Source organism: Lepisosteus oculatus, chromosome 6 (assembly GCF_040954835.1).
Source record: "Lepisosteus oculatus isolate fLepOcu1 chromosome 6, fLepOcu1.hap2, whole genome shotgun sequence".
Classification (NCBI taxonomy): domain Eukaryota; kingdom Metazoa; phylum Chordata; class Actinopteri; order Semionotiformes; family Lepisosteidae; genus Lepisosteus; species Lepisosteus oculatus.
Genome location: NC_090701.1, coordinates 54623805 through 54649916, shown reverse-complemented (window position 1 = coordinate 54649916; position 26112 = coordinate 54623805). Strand labels below are relative to the sequence as shown.

At 42.3% G+C, this 26112-nt stretch overlaps 1 protein-coding gene across 11 annotated transcripts in view; it reads right to left on the bottom strand.

Moving 5' to 3' along the window:
* LOC102685199 (rho GTPase-activating protein 21) overlaps window positions 1–26112 on the bottom strand; it is a 106339-nt gene that overhangs the window by 23980 nt on the left and 56247 nt on the right. For 8 of the 11 annotated variants that reach the window (XR_011189947.1, XR_011189948.1, XM_069191587.1 and 5 more), the window contains 5 exons: window positions 18753–18845; window positions 16828–16906; window positions 15702–15756; window positions 6099–6122; window positions 2970–4845 (listed from right to left, as the gene is read on the bottom strand). Coding sequence is in view for 9 of the 11 variants with exons in the window: in XM_069191587.1 (XP_069047688.1) it covers window positions 2970–4845; window positions 6099–6122; window positions 15702–15756; window positions 16828–16906; window positions 18753–18845 (2127 nt within the window). In the remaining 2 variants the exon portion in view is untranslated. The other 3 variants (XM_015353454.2, XM_015353458.2, XM_015353457.2) reach the window with 2 other exon arrangements.

Genomic DNA, 26112 nt, shown 5'->3' with positions numbered 1-26112 from the left:
TAAGATGTGACAAAAAAGCCCATTTCCCGAGGGAGAAGACACACACAAGGTCCTTTCCCCACAGTGTCCTAATGCCAGATCTAGTCAGGGAGATTAAGATAGTCTGGGTACAGCCACTGTCACCCTATGTTATTGCCATGAATGAGGGTTTATGAGTGACCGTTGCCCAATTTCTTCTACTCATGGCTATAGCCAGTGGCTATTCCCGATATGATCTCTGCCTTTCACTTATTTCCGAGATGTCGAGTACAACAACAGGTGTCTGTTGAAAACGCGCTCATGCCAGATCAGGAGTACTGACCCCAGGCCAGAATCACATCTGTACAGAAGGGGACCATATAGCAAGGTTGGGCTATGGACAGGAAAAAGGAAACTAACCAACATGTTTCAATGTGGGAAAACGCCTGAACAAATGTAACGCCTTGATGTGCAACTAGCAAGCCTGGGGTGTCCAGCTCATGGGAGACTGAAACGCTGAGAACGTTTGCAAGAATAAAAGTTCTGACTTGTGAAACCATCGTATGACGTGGTTACTGCACACGTAAAAAGAGCCTTATCTTTACAAAATTACAGCACCACACCAGTAATTTCAAGGTGACTCAGACAAAGTAGACAGCAAGCCTCCGCCTGATCTTGAGCAGTGCTGGAGTCGAGTTTTGGCAGGATGTTGTAGGTAATAATGGTTTTCAGGCCACTCCTCCTGCTCGGTTTACTGATAGTATACAAGAAATGGGCCAGGACTCCCAAGAAAAACAAATATTCCGAGAAGAATAAGAAAGCTTATCACCCATGCCTGGCACACAAAGCTGACATGCATTCTAACAAAAGGCGTAACGTGCTTATCTAGCCAGAGCTCATAATGTGGTAGAAAAATGAGATCGATTCCACTTTGGAGCGGAAAGTGGAAACACAAGCTCCTTTCAGTAGCAGAATCAAACTACCACCTGAAAAAGGTGAAACACCAGAATAATGAATTACAAAAACATGTTGCCCTTTTAGGCAAGTGATTATTCAGCGATAAAGAAGCGCAGAAAGTTTATAAATGTTTACAATAGTCATAAATGTGCAGTAATGTGCTGCGGATGTCAAATAGCCATTTCATCAAAGACTCCAGGATGCCATTTTCAACACCATGGCTGGGCCAGCTCGCCCCACACTCTCTCAACCCTCTTAGTTCTTAGTTCTCAACCTACCTACCCTTAGCCTAACGTGGTGTGGAGAAAGACTTGGTTAGAAACATGTTATGAGAAATATGAGAAGTTTAACTACTAGAATAGTATCATAGTAGTGATTCACTTCCCCTTTCCAGCTGGCTGCTCTTCTGCTCACCTGTCACCTTACATCACAACACAGAGTTGTGAAAGACAGCAAATGGTTCTTTCCACTGAATAGAAAATCCCGTAAAAACAGATTCCTCTTACTACAGCGGAAAATGGGGTGTCTATTACATTTTGTATATTCTTTTGATATCAATACTCTTTCTGTATTGGGCTCTAGAGTAGTTTCCCAGTAAAAACCGATGTGAAGGACACAGCCAGTCCTGTTCATAACCTGCCTCACCTTGTTATAGCTCTTAACTGGAAAATTTGTCACAGTAGCCACACGTTTCGGACTAACTTCCACTTACGACATTATGGACTGAATTCACACACAGAGTGAAGAGTACCGCCTTAAAACAGTTACAGCATTGTTTATCACATTCCAAAATTTCAAAACGGTGCCAAAAAACCCAATGCTATGGGTACCTGAAGCTTCTCCGCTGTTGAACTGCTTAAGTAAAACATCATTTCAAACTCTTCTGGTCTTTTAGAAGGAATACAATAGCTCAAATTTCACTTTTCATTGATTTATGTTAGGATGAGAGACTCCCAACATGAACACAGCCCTGACACTGGCACAGGCTTGTTATTTAGCTACCATTTTTGTCATTTAGGTGTTGGACATTTGGGATTGAGGACCATAATGCCTTTGAATCCCCCCGACCAAGAGATAATTACATAGCTAAATCATTGCCTAAATTTAAAGACACAGGGATGTTAACAGAGGTGAGCGTCTAGGAAAACCGACTTCAGACATTGCACAGATAATTAAAATGCCCAGTAGAACAACAGAAAACTATTAGTATTTAAGAACATGTGGATATACCCACAGCACCCTCTACAACAGGACACCTGGAGATCCCTGAAGACACCCCAGACAAGGCAGAACGGATCAGTCCCGTTACACGAGGCTCCTAGGTTCCAGACCGACTCCAGTGTCATTCCGATACGGTCATGATGCACAGTTTTAGGAGTCCCAGTTCCACCTGCCTGGCTCGGGGCACAGCAACAGACAATGCTAAATGTCAACAAGACAAAACACTGACCCAGTGAGGCTTGAAATGTACGATACACTTTGATATGCAGGTAATGAGACACTCGCACCCTGCAGCATGGGAAAACGATACTACAGCACGGAGGTCGTTCTGCCATAATAAATTCATACACAGGCGCTGTGCCGTCTTAGCACACCTGGGAGTGTGCTTCTAAAAAAAACCCAGTGATAAGCCTTGGCTCTCACTAAAGTGAGAGTGCACTATTTCCATAAGCTGATAATCTTGACAGAAGATTTAACTTGAATTCCTACGCCCATGTGCTGAACACCACACAATCACAACTTTCTAAAGCAAAAAAAAAACAAACACTGAAATGGAAAGTTCCCTTGAAATATCCCCATTTCAACAGGGTTTCTAAAACTTCTGCTCCTACCACATTTCGCTGAAAAACAACACCGAGGGCCCCCGACACCGCCGCGTACCAACCCACACCGCGCGGAACACAAAGCAGGGAACAGAACTCGCTCCGTCGTAAACGAGACATGAATTTCTCGCCTGTGGCCCTTCGCGAGTCGCCACTGCTGCCCGGCAGCTCGTGATCCCACCCGGACCCCGGTCTCCGCGGCAACCCGTCCACGCCAGGCCCTGGACTCACCTATGAAGGGGATAGACGCCAGGGAGTCATCCGGAGGACTGGAGCCCGACGCCCTGCGCTGCTCCCCCAGCCGCTTCATGTTGACCTCCCGCCGGGCGTCGTTGGGCAGCCAGCAGGTGGGCTCGGCCGGGGGGCCGCCCTCGGGCTCGTTCACCGCCAGGATGTAAGACGGGTGCCGCAGGGGCTGAGGCGTGTGCCTGCCAGAGGGGGGCTTTTCGCGCAAGACCACCGCCAGGCCCTCGGCCGCCCCGCTCCCTTCGCCCTGCTCCTTCCCACCGCTGTTCCCTCTGAAGGCCGCGGAGCAGGACGCAGGCTCCCGCGCGCCATCGGCCCGGGCCCGCGGCTGCAGGTGCGGGGCAGCGTGGGGGAGGTGGCCGCCGGCGACCGCTCTTTGGTCTTTGAGTGCACTTGAGCCGCCGGGACCCTGGCCGGCGGGCACCGCGGACGCGGCGTAAGGGGAGGGGTCCGTGACGGGGGTCTTGCCCACAGCTCGCGAGGCTCTGTCCACAGCGTGAGGGGCGTCATGAGGCAGACTGTCTGCCCTTGAGGTGTGCAATTGTTCTGTACCTTTCGGAAAGGGAGGGAGGACAGAAATTCCCCTGAAACTGCCCCCGCCCATGCGGATGTCCGGGCTGTAGCCTGTCGGAGTCCGGTGGGGTGGGTGGGCAGTCCGCACGGAGGAGGACTGCCTGCTGGGCTGCCTGGCCCCCTCGTAGTAAGGCAGGGGTCTGTCCTCCAGCTCGGCCCTGCCGCGGGTCTGCCTGTCCACGACCCGCCCGGGGGCTCCCGCCACGAAGCCGTCCCCTGGCGGCGTCTCGGTCTGCCTGCCCAGGTAGTCGCAAGAGCGCGCGCGCGGCTTCGGCGGCCCCGCCAGCGGCGAAGTGAGAGCATCCTGGGAGGCACTCCTTGGCCAGTCCTTCAGGGCGGCCGCCTGCTCGCCCCCTCCGAGACGGTCCTGGGAGGCGCTGCGCATGGGCGCGGCCGCCGCGTTCGAATACGCCCGGTCGTGAGACGTGCTCCTCCGGCGGACCTGTACGCTTCCCACCCCCCGCGGGCCGGGGGCCGCCGCCGCCTGCTTGTAATCGGCCGAGTTCTGGGAGGCGGCCCGCAGGCTGTCCAGCCGCTCCTGGATGGTCCGGCAGCCGTACATGTGCAGTCGCTTGTTGTCGATGTACTCCTTGTACGTTTTGTAATTCCGCCAGTCGATGTGCTGGTGGGCTGCAGGCGAGGTAGAGGAGGAAGAGGAAGAAGAGGGGGAGTAGTGATTCGGCCCCGCGGGAAAGGGGTCGCCAGCAGCGGTCAGCGCGGGGCCGACGGAGCCCGAGGGGCCGTCGGGTGACCCCGGGAACTGGACCGGCCGGCCTCCGGAAGGGAATAAAGGAGACTCCGCTGCCCTGGACAGGGGGAACTGCTTCTGCCCGCCCGAGGAAGATGGCGCAGCGGGCGCCCTGGCCTTATCGGAGCCGTACCGGTTCTCCTCGGTTCTGTGAGGGGGCCCCGCTCGGCTCGCCCGGCCTCCCCGCTCGATGGCCTCGGGCGGCACGACGACAGTCCTGATGGCGTCCTGGTACACGCACACCAGGGCCTTGGTCTTGGGCAGCTGCGGGGGCGAGGGGGGCACGGTGATCTCCCGGCGGTACCCGAGCTCGGGGGGCCCCCCCGGGGCCACGGCCGGCCAGGCCGCTCTGCCTGCCGGCCCGCTGCCCTGGGGCGCGCCCCGCGCCGCCTCGGGGGACGGGGAAGCATCGGGGACCTGAGCCATCACGGCAGGTTTAACATCTATCCGAGGATAACACAGAGGAGGGGGTTCCGGGATGTTCTGGGCATTCCCGCTGTACGCTTCGTTGCCCTTAAGGTACGCATCTTGGGAATACGCCTGGAAAAGACAAGGCAGGTCAGTGGCGGACTCCTCTGCTTCTCGGGAGGAAAATACCTTGAACGCTGCACAGTCACACTAAAAACGCCAGTCGACATCAAAAGCCCCTTGACATCTCCTACTACTAGAACTCCAACAGAGGGAAAACAAGGACCTTTTTTCTCGAGGAGCTGAAACATTTAAAATGTCAGTTAAAAAATTTACCACTTCACTTCATACGTATGGGATGTGCACAAGGATCCGTACAGTCCGCGCTGTGAAACACCGCCAGGCAATGTACAAGGAAATCAGATAAAAATATCAAAGGAGAGCAGCGAAAACAAAAAACGCTCGACCATTTCAGCAAAGCTTACAGCAAAAATATACAACAGCAACAACATTTTAAATGAGAAGACGATTCACCTTTAAAAATCTCATGATAAAATAAGGCTGGCGCCATGATATCTTAAGCTTCGCGTTCTGTCAAAGCAACAGATGTGAATTAAAGAGCAGAAGTACGCCAAGCCAGGAGCAAAAAGAACTGGTAAGCATCTGACAGCAGCGTACCTACCTTTCGCTTCAGAGACCGTTTCCTCACACATACAGCAAAAGTAAAAGAGGGATGTTTTCCCACACAGCCCTTGGTGACAAACGACACTTCAGTAATCATCTTGAATTAACGTAAGACTCCAGGAAGATGGAAGTGAAAAATTAACTTGGCTGAAGGAGAAATGAAACATCTCTTGTTCTTCAGTCTATCCAGAAAGCTGCCTTTACGATGCCACTAGACTGCCTTATGCTCTTGCGCAAAAATGACAGGGAAAATATTAAGCAGGAGAGTTTTATGCACTTTACCTGTGGCGTCAAATTGCATTTCCTGTACAATTCCAAACATGTCTGATGATCTTGCCCCAGTGTCAGTCCCTCCCTTCTATTTGCATCAGCGTGGCTGTAAAGCAATAGCTCACAGCCGAGGCCAAAGTACTCCAGAGGAGCATGATACAGAAAAAAGGGGCGAGGCACTTCAAACACGCCAGCAGTAAATGTTTGGTGTGTTGTCAATCGATCAGCTATCAAACAGGTACCACATCAAGACCACACAATGCACAAACCATGATGAAACTAAAAGGAATAATGGCAGTTTAAATCAAAATAAAAATCCACAGAGCAGTGTCATGGTTTGGGTCCGATTTGTTTCAGCACCAACAAGATGAAAAATGGAAATGAGATGGGAACTGACAGGTGAAAACACCCAGCTTTATTTTCCTTCTTACCAGAGCTGTGATATCCCTTGAAAACTGCAGCCAGTAGGGCAGGCAGAACCATAGTACGCAGAAGCAGGGAGAAAGGAAAGGAGAGTAAAAAAAAAATACAGCAAGCTGCTTACTGATGCAGAGAGAGAATTATTCTGTCATATTGATGCTGGATACGAGAAGCTAAAAATACATCTTCTCTGAATTTGCTGGAAGGTACCATTGAGGTAAAAGGGCCACGTAGCAGATGAGCAGTGGAATAGTCTCATGTGAACACTCCCACCTGCTTCTCCCCGGCATTTCCCAAGCCTTGAGAAAACCTCACAGCTAGCAGGAGCCCACCTGGCGGAGCTAGCTCTGCAGCGTGCTGGGGGTCTCGTCTCCACAGCACCAACGGCAAGCGGCAAGGCTACCGGCTCCCGCTAACACTCCTGCTCTCTCTCTCCCTCTCCTCCGCTAAGCTGTTCCCATTCAGATGACGGAAGCAGCAGCTGCTTGATTATACATTCAGTTCAGATGGTACGGCCTCCACCAACCCCCCCCCTCACCCCCACCCCTCGGCAACGATATCGACCTGACCAGAACCAAGAGCTGTCAGCTGACTGCAGCTGTTTTTTCTCCTCCTCCTCCTCCTCCTCCTTCATCTTCTTTCCCCCTACCACCCACACCACAGTGCTCAAATCCAAAGGCTGATGCTTCCGGAACCTCTCCTGCTGTGCGAGGATTTTTCAGTTCACATCCATTTTCTACTCCACTGGAAACTCTTTCACAGCCCGCTGCATCCTTACAGCCTAATCGGCTGCACCCTGACACCCCCTTGCCTGCTGCAGTCAGATCAGGGGCTCATTACAGGGACAGGACAGACACCCCCCACTCTCTTCGCGTCTCGCTGATAACGATGCGAGCGAGCTGCCATGATAGCAAGAGACGTGTTGCATATTCTGGTGTGCAAAAAGGGGGTGGAGACAAACACATCATCCCTCTTGACTGACTTCATATGAACAGGCCCGTATAATATGGCTGGAGAATTTCTCACGACATCAGCAGCAGTGAACATGCCAAGTCTGACTTATTCCTGGTAAAATCAGAAGGTAAACTTGCCTTGCCGGGGACTTTTTAGGTCAGGAAGTTTTAAAACCAAAACTCATTCATGGCATGTTATTTGAGGTCATCACGAGTACATTACCACAAGGGATTCAACAAACTCCAGAAATAAACCTCTTTTTTTAGTATATAATAACTTGAAATTTTAAAATAGCAGATTCTTCCAAGCTCCCTACAGTCAACAGCGGTCACTACAGAAATTGCTAGGAGCTGCAGTTAATACACAGATCTGAGTACAGGCCTAGCTCACAAACAGTATATAGAAACCGTTCGGGATGGGCTATTAAATATGCTCTGATGTGAAGCACCTGGATTGTGTATTTCCACAGTGAATTTCATATATAAAAGGGTAAATACAACACTAGTGTACAGTATGAGATGCATAAACTACTGTAGCAATATATTCATAACCCCTAATGAAATAGGAACAAAATGCATTATGTAACGGATTGGCTAACATAAAATATTCATGCCCGCTGTGGAACACAGCAGGGTTTCTATTTTAAAACAAGCAGAATTATCGACCTCAACACATTCCATAAGACTGTTTGTTTAAAACACTACCTACAGAGGTGTGACTAAATATAACCCTAGTGTTTTCTGAATTTATGACAATTGATGTTTGCTCTGTGCAATGCTGTTTAGATTACTGTACAAGCATTACATATTATTCAATTCATAACTCATTCTGGACTATGATGTTTTTTTTGCTCTTATTTCACAGAATTTATTAACGTGTAACTTGTTGTTCAAGTTTCTCTACTGCCTCAGCTTTTAACTATGTTTTGCCAGCCTTCAAGTACTTTTCCACAGTTTTTATCAATATCTAGAATAGGCGGTATATGTTACATTCCACTTATCACAACACTCCCTGTCCAGATCAGGATATAAAGATATACTGTATGCGGTTCTCTGTGAGAACGTGTTATTAGGCCGGATGCCTCCTTCACCACAAACCATGAAAAACACCAACCATACAGTTCACACAGTTCAGCCTTTTGGTTACCTGCTAAACCACACGGATCACTGTTGTGTAACAAGTTGAGGGCCTCCCTCATGGCTAAACCCATCTCTTTGAAGGAACCTGTTACAAGTACTTTCATGCTAGGACTCCCACGGTCGAGACAATATCACAAATTAAAGGCAATACAGCATCTTTTAACCTGTAGTGTTCACAAAACATATTGTTATTGCACAAGTGAAACCTACACGTTCAACTGGTAGGCAACTTAATTGTTGGCTAAACATTTAAACCAAAAAGGGTCACTGACAGACATTTGTTTGGCTCAAAGGCATAAAAATTCTGCTTTGTGATTTGATTTCTTTTTCCAAAATAGTGTTGGTGTTATGTAATAAGCAATTCTAACAGAAGCACAGCTCATAACTTGTTAACTTTGTATATGTTTATCTGTTCAGAAACTGACCTGCTGTGTGAAAGGGTTCATTCTCAAATGTGTTTTGCAGGAAGACAAACATCTGTTGTACATTTTACAGAACATCTCAAAGGCATGGAGAACCACTGCCAACCATTTTTCCCTTTGAGGAAATCTCTGTACAAGTTGTAATGCATGTGCAAAGGTCTCAAGTATAAATTCAGGTTAAAAATACATGCATTAAGGGAAGATGCTCTGTGTGTTTTGTGTTCTCGTTACAAAATATTACTGAACTGCGCTGTGACTTCTTGCAGTACAGCAGGATGCGGATCTCATGTGACCCTCACCTGTATGGTTCTGCGTGTTATTATATTTTATTAAATTCTCACATTTTATTTTTAAATATACCATTTGAACTTCAATTGGATTGGAGATCTCGGAGGAACCAAGTGGTCTGACACTCACTAAGAGAATTCAGGTTTAGGGGCAGTCTGTCCTCTTCTGAATGAGCGTCATGGAACCTTTAACATCAACAAGAACAACCCTCATTTTCTCTTTGGAAGATTCCCAAAGGGATGATGAGAGGGATGAAGATCTACTTTTCTAAAATACTTTCCCATTTTGCACTTACACCCTTCATGAATTGAGAAATGATATAAAAATTCCACGCTCTTACATTTCCAAGGCACCAAATGCCAGGAATGTAGGTGGTTCTTGCATTATTTAGTAATAATAACTTCAGAAATAAAAAAAAAATATTTTGAATAGTTATGCCCCAACAATAAAGTTGAACTCACACCAAGAATCATGGATGAAGACTTGATCACAAATTACAAATCTCTTCAAAAAGAGTTGTAATTATTTCTATTTATTGTACTTTAAATTACATTAAATGTATAAATAAGAAGGCTCCACGGCCAAAACGTTGTGTTCTCTTTCTTCTTTTTTTCAGCATGGAATAAACCTATTACTTGTTCATAAATATGTATATACCCATATCAGAACTGCTGTTGAGAACATCTCATTATTCCTTATGGCTAGTAATTCCTCTAAGTAGTTTTGCTATTAATTGCATTATTTAAGAATGTAACCTAGACTTATGAGTAACTGGACCCTCTTACTATATTTATCGACAGGTGAAAAACACAGTCTAATGTATGGTCCCTAGCCCAACTCTTTTCCATTAACTCTTAAGAGAAAAGACTTCTGCTTTAAGTCACATGGGCCACGTTTATGCTCTTATGGTCCAGAACCCTCCAGATTTACACTGCTCTTATGGGGGGAAAATTCCCCTCCATTCTTGTGATTTTCTGGCCCCTGAGCCCATGTATAACAGGATTGCCTGTATTAACAGAAACATGTATCCTGTCAAATATCTCAAAGTTAAACAGATGAAAGGATGAACAAATCAGGAGATTTCTGTGACGATGGGTGATATACGTGACGAACTGTGATATAAGATAAGTTAACGGTGGGATTAAAATTTTACTGTAGCCCTTTTCTCCAATAGGTAAATAATTATACAAAAGTCACTCAAAAGTAATTTGCCACATTAAAAAAAAAGTTTCCTGATGTAAGACTTAAAAAAAAAGTTATGCACATAGCACATACAACCAATAAATCTGCAAACTATGAGTTTAAAATTCCTTCATTGCCTTGACAGAGAAAACTGGGGGCACTGCTGTCTGGGGGGCCTTTGTATGCCTGCAAACACGTTAACAAGTTAACTTTTTCCAATTACCCACTTTTAGAATTAAAGAAGTGTAATTCATAGGGAATATCCACCCACACGCTTCAAGGAATGGCCCTCTTATCTTTAATGCACTACCGTACTTCAGTGTGGCCTCACGCTCAACAACCACAACCACGACTGCCCAGACTCTGTCCTGCTTTTGTTCCAAGCCGTTCGGCGTCCTGTTACAGAGAACACCAGCTACAGCACCTTGACAGGTGCCCTGCAGAATCTGGAAGAAAACCATGTACACGCCCCTGAGCCGAACCATCTGGCCCTGACAGAGAACACTGGGGTCACGAGGGGATGTAATGCTTGCGTTGCATATCCATAAATATGCACAAATATTTCCATCTCATAACTGAAATATCACTCTGCTTCTATCCAGGTCAATGTTATACAGAACTGCAGATATATTATGTGCAGTACCAGAACAGTCTCAGCTAAAAACTCCAGCCCTCAAATTTCTGTTCTTGATCTCTCTGCGCACTATGCGTCTGAGAAGACAAAACAAAATCCCCTTGAAAATGACTCCACAGCAGGAGTCTCAGACTCCCAAGCAGCTTTGGATAAAAACCATCAGCAAAACGAATGCTGTAATTATCAGAATTGATATTTTCATGTATCTGTGAAGACTGCTATGCAGGTTAGCACATACTACAACCACATCTGTGATTATTGCATTTGGTTTGCTATCCTTTCTATCAGCTATGTAAAGTAGTCTATAAACCTGCACAACCAGTAAGAGTCCGCAAAAAAGCATCTCCCACTGGAAAAAAAAAGGTTTTCATGACAAAGATAATTTTTCCTACTTCTAAGTGGATTTCTTCAGTGCTTAACAGACAAGCAAGACTGACCGTGTCCACACCACAAATTCTGGCTTTGGTGAATCATTAAGGAACTTTAATCCTGTTAAAGAAAGCAGTCTGACAGACAAGAAAAACAATCAATTCAATTTCAGTTCCTCAATAATTAGGTAAGAGGGAAGCAGGAAAGTGAGGACTTAATTAGTGGAATACTGTCAGTCTATCTGACAATTTAGAATAAACCTGATGTGTTTTCTGATGAGCTCAATAGTATCAACTATACAGGTGTATATAAAGTCTGCCCAGGATAGACTACAAAAAAAAAAGGTAAACTGAAGATCTATGAATTCTCTCATGGGCCAATTTTATTCGATGTAGAGCTTTAAAGTAATCTGCAACACCAGTTCCTGTTTTAGAAGCAGGAACTAACGCTTAGATCTTGGGCACGTCCTCTAAGAATGAACACTAAATCATTTTCATATGTAGGGTGTTGGTGAAAGGAATTCCGATACATGAAGCTGGAAACTGGTACCCGGAGGTTTGGCAGCAATGCAAACTGCACGTTTTCTTTACCAGTGACCTTTTCACAATATTAAAGCAAGGACCACTGCACTCAAGAACAGCTTCTATCCCACTGCAGTGCGCATCCTCAACAGCTAACTGCAGTGCCTCAATACACAACCACACTACGCACTTTTTGCATGGTCTACCATGTTTCACTACTATATATTTATTTTTCCACAACATCTATTGCTCCTGTTGTCTACAGTGTGTGGTGCTGTCTGTTGAACTGTGTACGTCCCGTGAGATCAGTGCGATTAAGAATTCCAGTGTACATATGGCAATAAACTAGTCTACTCTCTCTACTCTTTCCCTCTTGACAGAACTAACAGAGCACAAGGAGCAGAGATGCCCGGTTGAGCAGTACACTGACCACCGCATTGGTCAAGCCAGCTGTGACAATGTGGGGAGACATTTCCAGCACCTTTGGTGCAGATTAAGAACCCCACAGTCCAGGATGTGTTTAAGTTCTTGACAACGGCAATTTAATTCCTGCAGGCCAATCCTGAAGAGCTCATTCTTCAGCAGGACAAATCAAGACCGTGAAGATGACAATGACATGGCTTTAAAACTAACATCTTGCAGTGGCCAACTTCTTCCTTTGACCAACTCACCCATACCAAGAGGAGAACTGCCATTTGCCAAACTTTGCCTGCTGCATAAGAAGAGAGGAGGAACATTTCAGCAGTCTAGAAATGAAGTCTACGCTGCCAGCACTGTGTTAATGCTCAGGGAGCCGGTGCAAATTTCACACAACCAAAGTTTGTATCTTGACCCATCTTCTGTTCACAGTGTCATAAGTTGTTTAAAAACACTGCATATTCATGAGACCTAATTGCTGGGTTTTCCTTTGTGCATTAGAATGACAGCAGAATGACCCTTCACTGTGTTGAATGAGATCAAAGATGCTCAAAGACCCTATTCTGCTGCTAACTGCACAAATAAAATACAATCATCAAATGAATAATAGTTTATGGCTTAGGAGCAAAAGAAGTAGGTATGAGTCAAGGCACATCCACAATGTTCACCATACATATTTCCTTTTAGCTTCCTTCAAAAAAAACTTGCTAATCTAGTTTACAAAGAAGTTTTGACTTTAATGGAAAATGAAGGTCAGCCATAAACCTAAAAACTTTAACTGGCACATAGTGTAGTCCCAAAACTCCTTAACTAACATTAACTAAAATTAAGCACAAACTGCAATGATACTCATTCATGATGTTCTTAGCCATTATAAAAATGAAGGAAACTGTAGACACAGGGAAAAGAAACTGAACACTAAGTTTGTTTTCTTTTTTAAAGCCCCTGTAGCTGACACAGATTTATTGCAAATTGCATGTTCCTGCAGTTCAAGTGTTATAATTAGGGCATGTTTCTAAAACTTTTCCAGCATCCTCAGCAGTCAGAAGTACTTGTACTAAAAGAGGACATCTCTCTCCTGGCTGTTCTGAAATATCACCTCTTGGGATTTCAAGGTGACTGAATTCATATGTAAAAAACCTACAATACCAAACAACGCACCACAGCTGAATCCATTCTTACAATAAACAAATTCAGTTTATACCACCGCTGATATTTAAAAAATATAGCACTTTTAAAATACTTAACTCTGCAAAAACCAGTTTGTTACATACAGTATCAGTGATGACTAATCAGACACCCCCATCACACACGGCTATGAACTACAAGACAAAATGTGTCCTTAATTCTATTTTTAAAAGATATGCCTGAAATAATCCCCGTGGAGAGAAACTGCAATTTGGGACGAGTGATTTTACACCACACTGCCTACTTTGTGATATTTCCTCACATTGAGAATTATTTTTTTTCATTGTTAGTAACTGTCAGTATACTGTTAGCAGTGAAACTGTGGCAATGGCTCACAAAATGTGTCCCCAGAATGTTTAGTATTGCTATTACGTTTTAGACATTGCACAATACAATGAAATACAACAACCCTTCTTGACAAAATAAATTGTCCTTTACACCTTTCATGTTAAAGGTTACAATTTAGCATCCAAATACATTAACAATCCCCAATGTGTTTAAACTAGACACTGCTGGCAGATTTTCCTTTTTCAGAAAAAGCAATTTTGCTTTTGATAAAAAAAACACTGAAACAGAAATTACCAGTAAATAAAAATTCTAAAATCAAGTTATTCACCCTATTGCATTTAAATACTTGCAATCTATATGGAGCAGAAACAAATTTCTGTACAGTGCAAAAATCTCTTTGGGAGTCTTGCAGCTAAGACTGCAAGGGGCTGGGCTCTACAGTCCATACATTGCCAGCTCACACCTGTGCCTCCAATTGTCAGCTCTCACTGGGATTACTCATAGCTGTCTGTGCATCACCAGTTTTGAGTGGACTCCAGTCAACAAAGGTATGCAACTGCCAAAAAAGGCAACTCCTTGACTTTACTGCACAAGCAGACTTACTGGGTCACCAGGAAGAATCACACTCTCCTGTAGCTGTAGAGGAATGCACAAACAACCCCTTTGCTGGTGCAGGGGCTAGCTTAAAAAAAGTGCTAATGATAATAAATGATTCTATATAGCGCCTTTAGAAGTAGCTTCTCAAAGAGCTTTATAGTAAGAAAAAAAGGCACACAATGAGAGAAGAGAGCAGAATTACACAATAACAACAAAAGTTTGGAGAATAGAAGGAAAGCACAGGGGCAGACAGAACCAGTTAAATAAAAGCCCTTCTAAAGAGGAGCTCAGGGGCATAGGAGGAAAAGGCGTTGTCACCCACAGTATGTAGACAGGCTTGATTCAGGAAACCAGAACTAGACCAAGAAAGGTTGTGAGGTGGGGAGTAGGACGAAAGTAAGGCAGACAGGTACTGAGGTGCCAAGTCCTGTAGAGCCTCACAGGTCAGCGTGAGGATTTTGAAGTCAATGTGAAACCTGACAGGAAGCCAGTGCAGGGAATCCAGGAGAGCAGGTATTATTCTGGCTCCCAAAACTCTGGACCTACTAAAGTTTGTTCTGTGTGGATTTAGATAGCCCAGCGAGTAGGGCATTACAGCAATCAATTCGAGAGAAAACAAAAGTGTTGACTAGCTTTTCAGCCCTAGGTGGCCACGACAGCAATATTAGAATGCCACGCGACATGTTTCAGACTCAGACATGTTCTAAAGCAGAGCTCGTTACAATTAAATCAGAACCACAAATAGTTTTACTTCAACTGTCCTATATAAGCTTTCATATCAGAATGTATGAAAACAATCGTCTTCTCCAAAACAGAATGTAAATCTCAGCACATAAACACTATTCATATCATTAACAAGTAACTAGCTAGTGATTTGTACCATGTAATAGTCATAATTGTTACAGCTCCTAAAAGAAGTTAACTTTAAAGAACACAAAAATAAAACATACTAGGAAGAATACACAGGCTGAAAGCAATGACTGAAAGCATTCACAGCTCTTGTTCTGTATGAAATACAAGAAGCTGCTCAGTAAATTCAAGAACTACTGGTAATGATATTCACGTTTAACCATAGGTGGTAATTTAGCTTACTTATCTACACTTTAAACAGTCAACAATTTAGTATATAGTTGAAAAACAATTTGAAACCTTTAGCCTTCCTGTACTTATGAGATTTTTTTTCAATTAAATTAATCTATATCCAGTAAAGGCTGGAAATAAACACTTCGATGTACTGAAGTACCATACTGTTACTCCAGGAATTGAAATGACACTCATAGGAGGCTACAGATGCAGTTTTACTTGTGACTCTCATTCTGCAAAACAGTTTATAACCAGATTTCAAAGTAAAAAAAAATATGTACTGTTACAGTTGTGACCAAGTATCATATTGGCATCTTAATGAAAATATGCTCTTTTTTTTAAACTTAATTTAGACACTAACCAATTCACCAGAAATGTATTTCTCTACAGGAACATCAGCTTGACCCTGTTACTAGAGAAACTGCACATCAAGAAAGCACTTGGTGTGCAGTTTGTCGTCTTACAATGAACTAAAAATAAACGTATCAAAACCAGATAAAGATGAATCTTACGTTAAGCAATTTTCACTTACCAGCTGTAGAATGTCTTCATCTTTTGGCATCACACACAGCTCAAGAAACGTGTCACTAAAATTTAACACATCATATAAATTAGAAGATGAAGTCAACATAAAATGTAAACTAACAAGTAGTAGGTTTATTCCATGCTGAAAAGAGGAAAAAAAGGAAACGTTTCAGCTGTGGAGCCTTTATCTGAAGAATGCTCCACAGCCGAAACGTTGTGTTTCCTTTCTTCTCTTTTCAGCATGGAATAAACCTTTACTTGTTCCTTTGCAGCCCACGCATGCTGACGCAGCCACCCACCTGAACCAAAATGTAAAAGGCTCTTTTTTGCTTTGTGGGTTGCTTGATGAGCTCAGATGAAAAAGGATAAGCTTAATATCCGTCTCGGAATCTTTGCTCAGAGGGCTGAGATGATGAAAAAAGAAGGTATACAGCCGGAGTCTATTATGGAATAAATCTGTACATCTCCAAATTCTTTATCGTTTCCTCATATGCCTCTCAGCCTCTTCCACTCTGACTGCAGGCACAACGCGGGTATCAGGAGAACTTAAACACACTTTTGGTAAAAACAGAGAATTGTGTGACGGAGGGGGCATTTAATATTGGCGTTTACTGTGCCTTTGGCCTCGGCGCACAGCACCAGTGAAGGGGCTCTTCGTTCATGTGAAAAAGCAGGGGACGGAGGAAAAGCCAAACGTGCGATTAGAAAGGGCTCTGTGTTCGGGTTTTCACCCCATGCTCAGTGCACATCTCAGGGAACTTAGGAGAGTGTAAAATTGTAAAATTGATTCCCCAAAATGGCATTCAGAAACAATGAATCGACTGGCACTTAAATTGCCCATCACTCATCCAAGTGCTGTATTTATAGATATGAAAAAATAATACTACAGTGACTGAGCAATGTTTTAGTGAAAATGTACAAAAAATGTATTGATAAATACACAGACACGTTTCTATACAATTGTTCCAAAACAGTCATTACAGTGTACAAATGCATAAAAACAATATTAAAAGATACAATACTAAAGCATTTTTACATTGCCAACCGAGGTCTTTACAAAATCTAATTCAGTGAAAGTACAATTTGGATTATGAATTATCTACAGAACATTTTATTTAAGCAAGCTTTCTTACCTGTTCTGAATCAAGGCTATTACTTGGGAGTAAGTCTTTCCAATTATACTTTCTCCATTCACTTTCACAATTCTGTCCCCTGAAGAGAAAAATTAAACCACTTATTAAACTGCAACAACATTTAAATGCATTGCAATTTACGTATTCAGTGAATACAACTTCTAGAATATTTACAGTAGATACATAGCTCAAAGTGGATTGCATTTAGAGTAAATAATGTTCAGCAATTTAAACTGTCTTTAGGAAAACAGGCAGGACTGCATCACAAGATCCTGGGATAGAGACATTAAATACAGTAAACATGTGCTGTGGAAGCTGTTTGTGCTAGAAAGAAAATTGTTAAAATACATATTATAGAATATGCTAGCACCAATTTCGATTAAAACCTCAAGACCCATGTACAGAGTACTGTAGAGCTGTACAATGCAATATTATACTATTTCTTGGTAAACTGTACCACTTGAACATTTCTGCATGATGTCCCCATTGCCTGTGCTATAATAAATTCTGTTTTCTGAAGTCAAAAAAGTCCTTAATTGCTGCACATTTCTCTACAGGCCACTGATGGCCCTCAGAAAATAAAATGTTATGGAGAAGCAGAAATTAGCAGATAATTCCAAATGCTTGTGAAAGCGTTTCCAAAAACAAAGTGAAGAAGTCAAACATACTGTATACTCCACAGCTGAAAGCAGAAAATAAAGTTACTTTAAAAAGCTGAATGGAAACAAGTCTGAGGAGGTACAAACAAAATTGAAGGGATTTACTAAGTCAAACTGAATAAACCCAATTTTTCCTAAGTGTTTTTCTTGCAGGAAAGATATCTGATTTCTGAAAGATGTTTTGTAAGGCAAACATACACTGTCTGGAATCCACCAGTTTGTCCCTTTAAGAAAGGTGTCAAAGTCTTTTCGGAAACACACGTACGGTAATAAAGTCTGTAACTGCACGCTTGTTATTTATTTAGTTCAGGAATACATGGACTTAAAACTATAGTTTCCGAAAGAGACTGGAATGGCTCCAGTTACAGGTCAGTAGAAGGGGACATTGAACACCTGACCAAGGACTGCAGGACTGCGAGAATTCTGAAGTACTCGAAAGCAGTACAAACCTTCCTTTCAGGTTAATGTGTGCAAAAGACAAGTTTATACAATAACAGACACCAAAGCTGGTGTTCATGCTTTCAGCGACTTAATATGATGATTATATTAACATGTCAAAGTCTGAAATAAGTTACAGACAAAACAGAACTAAAGTAATACATTACCGAGATAAGAATAAAATGTGAATGGAACATACAGTATATCCTATTGACAAATGGTGCCTGTTGGTATGTAAAGAGAATCACGATTTCTGATTTCAGACTTGTCACTGTTAGAAAGGTGAAGATCACAAATGAGAACTGGTAACTTAACACTACTGTCTCCAAACCTGTTATACCACAGAGAAAAGAAAACATCCTACAGAGAAACGACTGGTATTTAAAATATTTACAGCACAAGGTAAACCTAGTAGGAATTTAACAGTGAAACCGGTAACATCTGTTTCACTGTTTGCCAAAAAGCTTCCTAGTAGAACAGTCTTATGTTCTCCTATGAAGGAGATAGCTGTTTAAAACGGATGTACATAGGACAAAGGTGTGTTGAATCATGGCTACATTAGTTATTCTAGTAAAGCTGAGCATTTTTACAGCTGGGTATGCTTCAAAAGGTAGAACAGAGCACAGTCACAGAAACCCCATCAAAACATTACAGTAAGCATTTGATCTAATGACAAATGTGAATGTAGTGAAATATCCAAGAGCAGCAGCAACATTCAATAAGAAACCACTTTAAAAAAATGGCAGAAAAGTTAAAATAAATGCGAGTTTGAAGATCCTGTTTACTAGTAACCCTTAGCTCAGATATGCAGGCGAGTTAAAACCCTACCTGTGCAAAGTCCAGCAGTATGGGCAGGGCCTTCCTCCTTCACCTGCTTCACAAAGATGGTATCCATGGGCTCCAGTCTGTTTCGCTGTCTCCCTGCACGACACGGTGATACAGAGTCACTGCACAGGCATGCTAGACCACTTTCTGGCTCACACAAAGCAAACGCACAGGCACAAAACACGAACTTCACTTGAGTTCTCTCAATCAACTTCCGTACAACCGCTGGAAAGTTAACTCTTTAGACCTGTTTTTGTTCTCTTGGGAATGGCAATGAATAACTTCCAGTTTCACATGCATTCCAAGTAAATTGTTCTTCTCCCTTCCTAAGTGTTATTCCTTCTTTACGCCTTCCTTTAAGTTCCTGACCAAGTGAGCCCAGTGGATTTCTTTAGAAACACGAACCAGACGACACAAGTGGAAACTACAGGGAAGGGCTTATAAAACAAGTGCTTATCCTTCATCTCAAGAAAACCCTGATCAACCATCTCAAGAGCATGCATTGCTTTGATAACTCAGACTCGGTATGATCATCCTTCCTATCATCCTAGCAGGTGTACAGTCTTGTTATTGGAGCTCATTTAAGTGTCCCACGGCGCATGCGTAATTGGAAGCGCAGTGCTTAAGACACAAACCAGAACAAGTTATACAACAACTAGTTTATCACACAAGCCAATATAGTAGACCACTGGCATCTCCTTAAGTGACCAATCGCTTTCACTGACTGAACCCCCCAGCTGCTCTGCAGTTGAGATGCATAGGCCAAAGTCCCTTAAGCAACACAGAGGGAAAGTGAATAAAAACTGTGAAAGACTGCAGCAGTAAGCAGCACAGAGTGCCCTTTCACTGACCGACATAACCACTCTCCCACCTATACATGTTTTGTGGTATCCTAGTTCAACCACCAGTGGAAGGCCAAACTCCTAGGGCCTCCTTACAATCGTGTCAGCAACTCTGCCACCTCTGTCCAAGCGGGAGGTTGAGCTAATTGCAACACCAGCACTGCACTGAAATGGGGCCGCATGCCTGATGTCCAGTGGCGTGAGTGGAGGGAGAACCCAGAAAGGACTGCTTCCTCCCCGAACCCGCAGATACGCCGACATGACTTTCAACGGGCAATCTGTGAGCGCTTGGACTGGGAGCTGTGGAAAAGTCACCACCTGCCAAGCACCACGTAAGAGCTGCTGTGCAAACATTGGTTCAAACCGGGCAAAACCTGAACCCAACTGCCATTCAGGCCGCAGGTTCTTTGTACACATGGAAACCTACGTGGATCTAGACAAAAAGTGTTCTAGTTGGGCTAAAATAATTTCAGTCTTGAAGAAAGAAGGCTACATTGACAGTTGATACAGATATTCAAAATTATTTAAAGTACTGACATATTTAACCCGCTGGATATGTTTTGAATCGGTTGAACCCCAACCAGAGGGAACAAAGTGGAAACTACAGGAGTGGGCATTTAAAACAGAAGAGAAGGCACTTTCATTAAAAAGGTTTCTGGGAGTACCGAACCAGCCAAGTTGTCAAAGCCAAAACCCTGGGTTCTTTCAAGAGAGCAACACAACCTCCTTGAGACACATGAGAACCTCCTCTTATTTGTAACCTCTTTCGTTCATACGCTGGGCTGTAACCTAACTACAGTAAACCCTCAGTTTAACAGACATGTGGTGGAAGGGGTGTCTGTTATTGCTAAATATCCGTTAAATCAAAAATGACATTCTTTCATCCCAAAAGCATTGTGCATTGCTTTGTACACTGTACAAAAGCATTGGAAAACATATATAACATGCATATATATATATTCTTTCTCAATCTGTTGACTTGTCATATTTAAATTGTTCCTAATTACACAAGCACTTTGTTTCATGATGTTAATATACTGTATATAACTTACTAAAGCACATAAAAAATATCTATAGCAGTAAGCAACCCCCAATAGAGCATCACTGATGTGAATTTTAAAACTATGCAGTATTTAACATATTTTTTATTTATTAATTTCCCCATTATTGTGTGGAGACGTTTTGTATTTCTATCAGTTAAAACCAAAGTCTGCTGAACTGAGGGTTTAATGGGATGTGATTTTTACACCATGGAATATCATTACAAGAAGGCACAAGTGTCTCAAACAAACGCAATTAAAGAATTTTAATTGACCCCTTATTTTTTTGTGTTTATGCCTCTGGAACGTATGCATAGCAAGATATTGGAAGCTTCATGCATGTGAATTCACTTTAAAACTACTAAAAAGAGCTAAAAATAAAGTTACCTGTATGGACAGGCACCCATTTCAAAGCCCCGGCAAGGTATGATACCACAGCAGAACCCTTCAGCACCCCTGTGCTCAAGGGATAGATGAATCACCCATCCAAAGGCAGAGACAAGGCAGCAGGTACAGTTTTGCTGCACACAAGTTGTGCAATGGGTTCCTGGACCCACCTGACTAACCTGCAGGGGTAGGCAAAGGAGGGAGAAAAGGCGAGCTAAAGCATTATCTACACACGTCAAACAAGAAAGAACAGCTATCTGAAAATGTCTCTTCTACACACAAGCTGGAGTGTCTCCAAAGTTTGCAATAACTGCAGTATTTCCTTGATTTCCTAGATATATTTAGAAAATGTTTTCTTAATTATCCCTAAATTAAACATTTGGTGATCATCATTTAAAAAACAATCATTTAAACTCTGACAGAGGCCTAGGACAAGTCCAGGTAATTTAAACATGTCTATTGATCGTTCTATCAATATCAATGAGGTTAATTTCTGTAACAACCCAGCTTTGTACAGTAAGAACTAGGACAAAGACTGTTGGACTAAAGAAGGTTACCTAAATCTACCCAGGATGTATTTTTGGTTTGTATCTTGTATCCGTGTCACAAAACGGCTCCCTAAGGAAAAGAGCATACCACAGACAAAAGTCCAGGTACACTTGGCCAGATCTACAGTACATTTAGTGTTCTGTTGCTATATAAAAAATGCTTTGCAATGAAAAACAAAAGAAAGCCACTTTCTGGCCTGCAATTATATAAAGAGCTTAAACTGGAGAAGTTTTTGTTCAGGAAACAGAAGTCCATTAAACCAACTGCAACTGCATTTGACAATTTTACTATATGAGGTTACAAAGGGGGACATTCAGCCAGTTTGGTAGCAATTAGCTAATTGTTTCAAGGATCTCAAGAAGTTTTTTAAAGAAAGCAGCATATCAGCATTTACAAAAAAGGGTAAGCAGGTTGTTCCATACCCCCACAGCCCTTTGTGTAAGGCGGTGTCTCCAGTTCTCAGTCTTAAATGCTCTCCCATTGAGTTCCCTGGCTCCTATTTCACTCCCATTATGAAGACATCCATTGGGTTGACTGTTAATGCTATTGAAAAGTTGCAGACTAAATTCAGACATATTTCTTGCACATACACAAGGTTAAAATATTACAGCTTCATTATTTTATGGAAGTATTAGAGTATTTGCTGTAGTTATGTACAGCCTATAGGAAATAAAATACAGCCAATTTCCATTAACAGCTGCAGTAACGAAGGGCCTCCTACAAGATTTTTAAGAAAATACAAAGAACTGGATGAAAACCACATCATGTGTGAAACAAGCCAACCTGTCACGTACCACATGGCGCTGTAGTGTGTACAGAACAGGGAAACCCCAGCACAGCCGCTGGGTGAACTGAGCTCAGCAAATGCTGAAACCACACAAGAGTGTCTGCTGCTTCTCCGTTAAAGAGTTTTTAGTCTATTTGTGTAGGACATTCATTTACATCCATGAAATGAAAACAGAGGAGTAATAGCTTGGAATGTCATGACCAATCATGTACACATTATCCGAAATGAAATCTTACCAGATCATTTAATTCCGAGTGTTAACATCCTGTTTTGCCCTTTCTGATGTTTCCCTGCATTGTCTTTGTGAGAATGTGCCAACGTAAACAACTCTTCATACGGAGTTTGTTTCTGCTTGCAGCAAATAACACACTCTGCTCTCCACTAGCCTACATTAAATGTCATCTGTCAGGCCCAGAATTACACAATAATTTGTCTTTTTTTATTTAGGAAGTGTTTGGTAAAACTGTTATTTCTGTACCTGTGAACTTGACAAATCTGGATCGCTGATATGTAGTGAAACGCCTAAGCACTGGGACAATTAAGAAAACAATCATTTTTACTTTGTACTAATGAAGTTTGTATTTAAGATCGAAACATTAATAAGAGGCAAAAACACAGGTAGAGCAGTGGTCCCTGTGGTATTCCAATAGTTGCATCACCTCAATGTACCAATTCATTAATCATTTCTTAGTACAATTACAGGCTTTAAACAATTAGTCATTACAATTTAAGCAGCAATATTTTGTGGAATTTTATCAAAATGCTTCTGAAAAATTAAATATACAACATGCCATTTCTTTCATCAATAAGCTCAGATTAATCTGTCTGAGCAAACTAAAAGGTGCTTTAATATTAGGGTATTTAATGATTTGCCCTTTAAAGGAGTGAGAGCTCTTCCATCACAGTCAAAGGACTTTGCAAGGGAACAAGATACAAGCAGTCAGGAAGACACTGACAGGCAGCCCAGTGCATGACCTCATCCTCAGTGACAATGCTGTGGCACAAAATGAGGAAGTGTACTTTGAACAAAAACAGGCATTTTACACAAAGTGGCAGGTGTGTATAAACCGCTGAGCCAGGTATCTGAAGCCCATTGGTTCACCATTCATTGCAAAATCTAGGTTTTATATTTAATTGGACAGCCTTAACACAAATTATAAAGTTTTTACTGCAGAGTACAAACTGCTTATATGGAGAAAATATTACCATTTTAAAACTATCGCAATTAAGGTACATTACTTTGTTATAAATGCTATTTTTCCCCCCCAATAGTAAGGTTGGTAAAAACTGATGATTCTTTAAATAAAATGAATAGTCAGGTTTAAGTAAAGCTGATTTCTAGAGATTTTTGTTTTGTGTTTGTCTATAAAAGAGAAAGTGGAACTAGATCAGTCCAGTTTACGTGCAACACTTTACAGAAATTTCAAAACACATTTAAGTGGGAAAGGCAAAACATTGTCGCCAGGAAAATGAATGGAATGCAATGCACCAGACACAATTATGTAAATCATACAAGTTTCAGCAATGCCTCTCAGATTACATTTCAACAACAGTTTCCCTTTTCCCCATACTGCCAGCAAATACTTTTCTGGAACATTTCCCTTGGAATTTCATAAACAGCTCCTCTTCCTACAGGACTAGGAAGAATAATATAGAGTACAAGTCAAATCATTTTTTAAGGACAATTCTCCTACTCTACATTACCACTATAGTATGAAAAAATGAACTGTTGATTGAATCCAAATATATATATATAGTTCAGGTGGGGAGCTGCGTCAGCAAGCATAGTCTGCAAAGGAACATGTAATAGGTTTATTCCACGCTGAAAAGAAAACAGAGAAAATGTTTCGGCTGTGAAGCCGACAGAAGGCTGAAGACACCTGAAGAAGCATGGAATAAACCTATTACCTATATTTTTGATGCCTTATACTGGTTGTTCTCAGACTGTGGTACGCCAGACGACCCTGGAAATGTGTTGTGTGCGCTGAAAATTTGGGAATTAAAACATGAACAATTAAAAATGATGTCAATTTTTCATCTGTAATTTACTTAATCGGTTTTTCATATTTTCTCTTTTAATAAACTTAGTTTGTGACAAATCCGAAGCCTACGTACTTAGCTACGTCCATACAGCATGCTAATACTCAAGTGTTCATACTCCTCTCGAGCTTTCAGAGACACAGTTTAGTGCCACATTCACCAACAGAACAAGCAACCGAAAATGAATACCTCGCAATAATCAAGTATTATGTCGTGGATGAAAGGAATAGACGCCAAGCGTACTGACACCAGCTCCGATAGATCACGTACTCCCGTTGACAATGAAAGAAATGCAGTAGTGCCTACAGTACTGTAGATATGGGAAATGCTACAGTACACAACAAGGCATCAATATTATATTCACGTAGAAGCATCAGTTGCACATTTGTCTCTGCTGCTTTCCACAGCACAAACACACCACTAGATGATTACACTGTGCAATACAAAGATCTAACAAACATGAAGGAATTTTAGGGGAACAGCCTTGTGGCTTAGTCCAGTGTGGGGGCTATATATTAATGCTTATATATAGAGCCGAAATGTGTCCTGTGATTAATACAATCATGCGCACTATGAAATGAAAGCTTAAGGCTTTGCACCCTCAGCCTTCTGGCTTGTCCAGACCCTCACTGGGATTAGCAGATCGTGAACGGACGAATAAGAAACCAAACTAGCTCCACCTTGCTTTACTGTTCAAAATGAAAATGAAATAAATACATGGCTTAAAACTTATATTTAGGACAACACCGTGGAAGATCTAATACCCTTTGCAGAAAAATAGGTTAACTGGAGCTCAGCTGTTAAATTCACCTCCTGTACAATACCAGCCTGACACGTTGAAACTAACTGCACTAGATGCATTTGCTCCAGTTCCTCCACGAATGAGTGGGCGTTCAATCCCATGGAATTGTCACACTTGTATGAGCATTAACGGCTTTAAATCTCTGTTACAATCTTGCTGTGCTGCTGTTTTCCCCCCTCGTGTTATTTAACCTTTAGTCTTTTAAAAGAAGGACAGTGAAAGTGAGATTCACAGAGTGGGCAACATCTTAAGAATGTCACTTAATGTGCATCGAGTGTGCCGTGAACAGAGGGCAGAGCGTTATGTAAGGCAGCGACATCAACCTCACCCTTTAAATAAACAGCTCTGCTCCACTACTATATTATACTCCCTCTCATGGTGAGAAATGGGATCACAAGTACTCTTGTGCAGTGTCACTACAGACAACAGCTTTGTTGAATAACTAAATGATCTCGCAGCGGAGAAGATCTGTAATGTTGACCATTTAAGCTACAATACCAAAATCTTTCACTTTACACATACCCTGCATGTAACTAACAGATTACTCGTATTTACGTACATTTTATAATCCCTAAGAATCCCAAAGTGAGTCCTTCCTACAGTACATGTCTAGTACTTTGCCCACCACTGAAGCTGTGCTTAGTTAGCAAAGTCGAGGTGATTAGCAGCAATCCCCATTATACGCTGAGGTTAGGGACCAGAAAGTTGCCCCCATAACTTTCACCATAAGAACAATGTAAATGAGTCAGGGCCAAGACAGTAAGAGTGCAAAAGCTTTGCACCCGCGGCCTTGTGGCTTGTCCAGACCCTCACTGGGATGAGCCGATCATGAATGGATGAATAAGGAACTGAACTAGCTCCACCTTGCTTTACTGCTCAAAATTACTAGACACACCCTTTGATGTATGAAGAAGAC